The 6,210-nt window shown below is 34.1% G+C and overlaps 1 protein-coding gene across 1 annotated transcript; it reads right to left on the bottom strand.

The window, feature by feature from the left end:
• Window positions 1-747: 747 nt before the first annotated feature.
• LOC131042845 (ER-bound oxygenase mpaB-like) lies at window positions 748-2,135 on the bottom strand. Its single transcript, XM_057976169.2, has 2 exons — window positions 1,673-2,135; window positions 748-1,597 (listed from the first exon to the last, which is right to left on the bottom strand). Exons 1-2 carry the CDS (start codon window positions 2,122-2,124, stop codon window positions 985-987), a joined length of 1,065 nt encoding a protein of 354 aa, XP_057832152.2. The 5' UTR covers window positions 2,125-2,135; the 3' UTR covers window positions 748-984.
• Window positions 2,136-6,210: the final 4,075 nt, after the last annotated feature.

The raw sequence follows: 6,210 nt of genomic DNA, 5'->3' as shown, positions 1-6,210 counted from the left end.
AATTTTTTTTAGCAAATTTAACAAAGAAAAAGATAAATAGATTTCTTTTTGCATCGACTTTAGAAATGTGGTCTTAATAATTCTAATCTATAATAATAGAAAAATAACCAACACATAAATAAATCATAGTCTCATCATAATTTGCATATTACAATACACTAAAACAAAGCCACTTAAGAGGAGAGTAATTATAAAGACTTCCTAACATGAAAGAATATAAGATTTTTTCAAACTATATTTTATAGAGTACAGCATTCTATATAAACTAACTAAATCAAATTTAATTATATTTGTTATATATATGAGAGTTACCACATATACACAATCTTTAAGGTCCCTTTGAACTAAGAAAAGAGAACAAAACAACTAAATAATAAATAATTATATTTGTTTTACATGTGAGATTTGCCAAATATACACCATCTTTAAGGTCCCTTTGAACTACCATCCATTGCTCTTAAAAAGCGAGAACAAAATAGAAGAAACATTTGAATAACTTGCTGCATATTTTGATACATATAAACAGATACAGTAACCTCAACAGTCATGCTATAATTTTATTGAAGAATTCGTCAACAAACTAGATATGACCAATAACAAATTACAATTAAAGACAACAAACTCGACTTAATGATACATATAAACATATACAATAACCTCAACAATCTGACTATAATTCTAGTGTTGAGGAATTCACCAACAAATTAAATATGATCAACAAGAAACTAAGACTAAAGACAACTCAACATAATAATATATATAAACAAATACAATGACCTCAACAATCATTTGAGGAATTTGCCAACAAACTAAGACTAAACACAACAAACTGGACTTAACAACCTAGACAAGTCTAAACTTCTTTATTTCCACATTTATGATGTAGCCAATTCATTTATTACTTATTCTAACATAAAGACTATATAAGCAACTACAATCCCATAATACGACTGTCCATATTTTTCCCTCTTTCTTCTTCTCCTTTCAGTAAATTTTCTTTGTGTAAGGAACTGGACATAGCACAAGCCCCTCAGCTACCTTGCCCATACGGCCACCTGGTGCAGCTCCCATTTTGCTGATCTTGTACCCATTTGGATACGTCCATGGTTTGTACAACTGATATCTCAATTTGTACACCTTTTCATCTTCATCTCCATCTCCCTCTTCCTCCTCTTCATCTTCCTCCAATGGAATCCTCACGGTCGACCAGTTCATTGGCCTCGGAGGTAAAAACCAGCGTACAAAAGTACCACAGCAAAATTTGGCAATATTCTCCACAATCCAGACGAACCAGAATGGCTGGCGTGGATAACCCATTGCGTCCACTAGCCTCTCCTCACACAGAGCATACACTGCCCGTTTAGCCAAGGGGCGGAGGAAAGCATGCACCTTGGACAAAAACAGCTCCACCGTGTTGTCTCCAACGACTTTGTTCGACTTGGAATACACCATACACGAGGCTTCATATTGCCTGCTAAACTGATCCATTTCCTCTAAACTCTCTGGAATGTTTTTAATACCCATACGTACTCCAATGTCATGCCACACCATAAACTGCGCTTGCTTCTCTCCTTCACTCCACTTTCTGAAACCGTACCTGCAATTTAACATACCAATTGCACACATCATAGATACTTATCTAATCTAAGTGAAAAATAAAATAAAGGCTTACTTGTTTGAAAATCTGATGGGCTCCAGAGTGAATAAAGAGAGAGTATACAAGTAGTCATCATTGGAGATTTTGTAGTGGCCATGGATGAAGTTAAGCCGTTGGATCGCACGAGAGCCCCTGCGGCTGTCCACGTGATGGAGAGCAAATTCCTCCATGAGAATTCTCGTGTCATCGTAGCGTTTGGGGATATTTGTGGGAGATAATAAATTAGTGGCATGTAATAATTTGGACATGGAAGGAATGGCCAAACTTTTGAACAGTGCAAATTCGAGACCTTTTTCTGAGAGAAAACCAAATTCTACGAAATTGGTGAGCTTGTAGAGAAGCAGAGCGTTGTGTTGTGGAGAGAGGGAAGCCATATAACGGAAGCGCTTGGCCCTCAAAAAGAGGCAGCAAGCTTTCCATAGCAAAAGCACAAAGCCCACAGAGCATAGAACAGAAGAGATGGCCATTTTTTGGGGAATTCAAGATCTCACCATGCAGGATTTTGCAAGGCTGATCTTCATTATAAACCCTATAAAAATGGAGAAAGGGACGCCTACACTGAAATTGCACATGTTTTTTAATTTTTCTTCCGTATCCACAATAATAGAGTATAGCGTATTCCCAGACCATAAACAAAAAGCCCACAATTCCACACCACAAACAAAAAACCCACAATTCCACACTCTGATTCATGTCGGAAGCACTGAAAAAGAATCTCTGTGATCGCACCGAAATTGTCGGAATGCGTGAACAACGGCTGTATGGAATCCCTAACAACACAGGTAACCCTAAAGAAACTAAGGTGTATTAAAGTGAAGCTCAAACTAAGGTGAACAACGGGTGTATGGAATACAAGAGAATGAGAAGTAATTGTATCATGTTTTGCTTTCTCTCTTCGACCCCCCACTACCTACGTATCTATGTCTGTTCTTCTCTCTAAATACTTAGGATCGGATGAGTTGTAAATCTACATACTGAAACTTCACCTCTTTTATTGATTTTGTCTTCACATCAACAATTATAAGGAAGCATTATAGGCCCACCTCATTTTATGTCCTTTTTCTAAACCAAAAATGGAAATTTCACAAGTTTTATTGATTTTATTCATATTAACAATTATTGAAAGCATTATGGGCCCACCTCATTTGTCTTCATATTCAGCATTATTAGAAGTCACCCATTTATCACCACAAGGGAAGGTAGAGTAACATTTGATAAAAGAAAAACTAGGTCATGGCCAAATAAACATATACCATTCTTATATAGAAAGAGAAAGTCCAAAAAAATATATTTATGTCATAATTATCACCATCTACTCATATATACAAAGGAAAGATGATTGCATAAGAAATCAAACAATAGTCTTATTATTATTTTAAATAATGTATAACAAAGTTTAAATGATTTAAATCTTCATGTGATTTGCATCTTTCACATAATGAGATCTTGCATTGAATGATGAGTGAATGACACACAAAGAAACTAGCTCACTGAAAAATTAGCTACCAATATGAATTTGGTTCTTGGTTAATAGGAAGGTGCCACACAACAAAAAATAAATGAGCCACGAGCATACCTAAAGAGTCATTAATAGAGAGGAAAGCATCATGGCCCCACTTCACTTGTCATCACCACATCATACACACTTATAAGTGTTAGAGTAAATAGGTAATCATCTAATTAATTAGTTAATTATCTATTAATTAATCGGTTATCTTTTCCACTTTATTACACTTAAGCTATTGAATGTTAATGTTAAACCATTATTGCACAAAAAATAAAGAGGTGTATTGATGTGTTCAGATTCATTGAGATAAATATTATAGTATACTATGACTTTGTAAAGCCAAATATATTCTCATATAAAACCCACTAGCCTATTTATGGGAGTAACTCCCAAGAAAACAATAATTGTTTATCAATTTACTAACTAAAAACTAGCCTACATTATAGTCCAATATTTATTATTTATGTAATCTAACCTAAAGAAGTAGTAATCCAACATTTCTCCTTATCATACCAATCTAAACAAAGTTGGAACATTGCAAGAGTTAAATGCAACCCTCCTTCTATATATTTTGATCAAGCACCTTCACTTATCCTCCTCTCCGATTCAAGAAAAAACTAGACTAACTCCATCAATGCGTCTCCCAAATATAGAATTAGCAAATATATTAAACAACATGAGAAAATATAATGTGTCCCCATCCTTCATGCAAAAGGAGAACAAATTTTCTCTGGAAGTCCACATCTCTTTTGATTGTGTGAAAATCCCTCCTTAGTGTTACACATGTAGAACAAAACTCCTCCAAGAGTCCACATCTCCTTCAAGTGTGTCAATATTCATCCTCTAATGTTATGGAAAAAATTCCTCCTCTATTGTACAAAATAACATCAACCAAATGTGAATACATTGAATGCACTCACAAGAATCACAAGAAAATCTAAGCTCCTTTTTTCTGAGCAACATAGATGTAAAGTGGTGCTTCTTATACAACAAATCATCCTTGAGTGAGAAGCTAGCTTGTGATGATAAAACACCTCCAACCTCCAATGCCTCTAGCATCCAATGGACCCTCAAATCTTATTCATCAAATGTAGCATTATAATTTTGTAAAAATAATCACATATGTATTACAAAAGAAGAAGGTGTAGTTTTTGATTAGAAATACTCCAAATATAAATTTGATAAAATAATGCAATTTTAAGAAGCACTATACCTTTTAACCAAAAACTTTGAAACAAGAATCTACTTGAAATTTTGAATCTTTGATCACTTTCATGAAAAGAAAGGTCTTGTTGCACCAAATATGCTACAAATCATACATTTCAAAATATTCATATGTAAAAAACTTGGACTAGCTTTTTCACCATGTAAAGAGAACAATTCAAGGACTGGTTTACATAATGCTCTTCATTTCTTCGCTATGTTAGCTCAATTATTGCAGCTTGGAGGACATGTTCATATGGTTCATGTAGTGTTCCAGTTCATATTTTTAGTATTTATTTGATTAGAAAATGAAGTTATGTTGCTTTGTGTTCAACTCTGTTGGTTTATCTCATTTGGATCATACTTTTTTGATCTAGATATGCCTTGGAGGTTGAGGTAGAATGTTTTTATAGGTCTAGTACCATGGAGTGTGTAGGTCCACATTGATTAATTTGCATTGGGTGATGGTTTTAGGCTGATTGTTTAACGTGCATCATTATTTTTCTACATGTTATATTTGTTGTTGACTTTGGAGGATGTGCTAGTGTGTGTGGTTAATTGGAATTAATTCACAAAGATGTTTCGTGATGTATTTAGGTCCCCTTTATCTCCTAGAGTGGACCACATTGTATTTTTTTGGTCCAAGTGTCCAACTTTATGTAATTCAAGTATATTTTATGTATGGTTGATTGAGTTGAGGGTTTCACTTTATAACCTAATATAAATTTAAATGTGGATGTGTAAATTGGTGTGTGGAATTTTTTTAATTCAATGTGAAAGATATGCAACTGTATATGAAGAAGAAAAAGTGTTAAATTGAGTTTATGATTGTCTTTGATGATCATATCTTTAATGTGGTAGTGTTTTGAGATAGTGAATGAAATGAGATATGTTTGTCAAGATACTGTTCATTTTACACATCTATTCAAGAATGGTTTCATGATCAAGAGATATTGTTCATTTCTATTTATGATTTCCCTATACTTTCTAGAAGACAATGAGTCCTTTGGTAGCTTATGCAGTCTTTGTATCATGCCCTAGAGAAGTTCACTTCACTAATGTAAGTCTTCTTTATCTTGTCCTAAGGTTGTATGCCTTAGTTTTTCAAGTCTAGTTAGGAACAATAAGCTTCCTTTACATTGAGCCTAAAACATTTTTTTTTATTCATATTGTGAGTGTGATTATCACTGTGGTTTTTCCCTTCTTGTGTTTTCCACATAAATCCAATGTCCTTGTGTGTGTTGTGCTTTATGATTTCATGTTTCATATTTGTAGAGATAAATTAATTGTGATTTGAAGTTTGAAGGATTATAAATAAGTTGTTTTAAGGTCTAGACTGATTAAACCCCCTCTCACTCTTGTGGTGTGTTCAACATACATAACCATAATATTAAGGGCTATGTCTAATGCACATCTATAGACCTAATATCAAACAACCATCATTTCCAATAACCAAGAGAGAACCAACCAAGGAGGCATCCGCATACATATCCACAACCTTCCATGTGAACTATGTCAACTTTGCAGACAAATACAATAACCCCTTGGAGTCTAGTTTCTAACCATCACAACTACATGGAAAGAAGGATTAGGATTTCAGTCCTTCCACGCCATCATTGGCTAGAGAATCAACCATTCTATTAACTTTCCTATACACATGGTTTATTATGTATGGTTCAAATTTATGTATTAATACCAACACCACCTCCAATAGAGCCTATAGACTCTATCTTGGAGTCTTCCCTCTCCTGATGACATTAATCACTTAGTTGGAATCACCTTCAACTTCTAACTTTTGCATTATTAACTCCCTATAAAGGCATAATCCATAGATCAATGCAAA

The sequence above is a fragment of the Cryptomeria japonica genome, chromosome 9 (assembly GCF_030272615.1).
Source record: "Cryptomeria japonica chromosome 9, Sugi_1.0, whole genome shotgun sequence".
Classification (NCBI taxonomy): domain Eukaryota; kingdom Viridiplantae; phylum Streptophyta; class Pinopsida; order Cupressales; family Cupressaceae; genus Cryptomeria; species Cryptomeria japonica.
This window is presented reverse-complemented; position numbering and strand designations above follow the sequence as displayed.

What these genes read in the sequence shown, in the direction of transcription:
- LOC131042845 (XM_057976169.2), bottom strand. Translation starts at nt 2,124, where the DNA reads ATGGCCATCTCTTCTGTTCTATGCTCTGTGGGCTTTGTGCTTTTGCTA. An exon ending in CCCATCAGATTTTCAAACAA is followed by an intron (nt 1,598 to 1,672) that starts GTAAGCCTTTAT and finishes GTTAAATTGCAG; the next exon opens with GTACGGTTTCAGAAAGTGGA.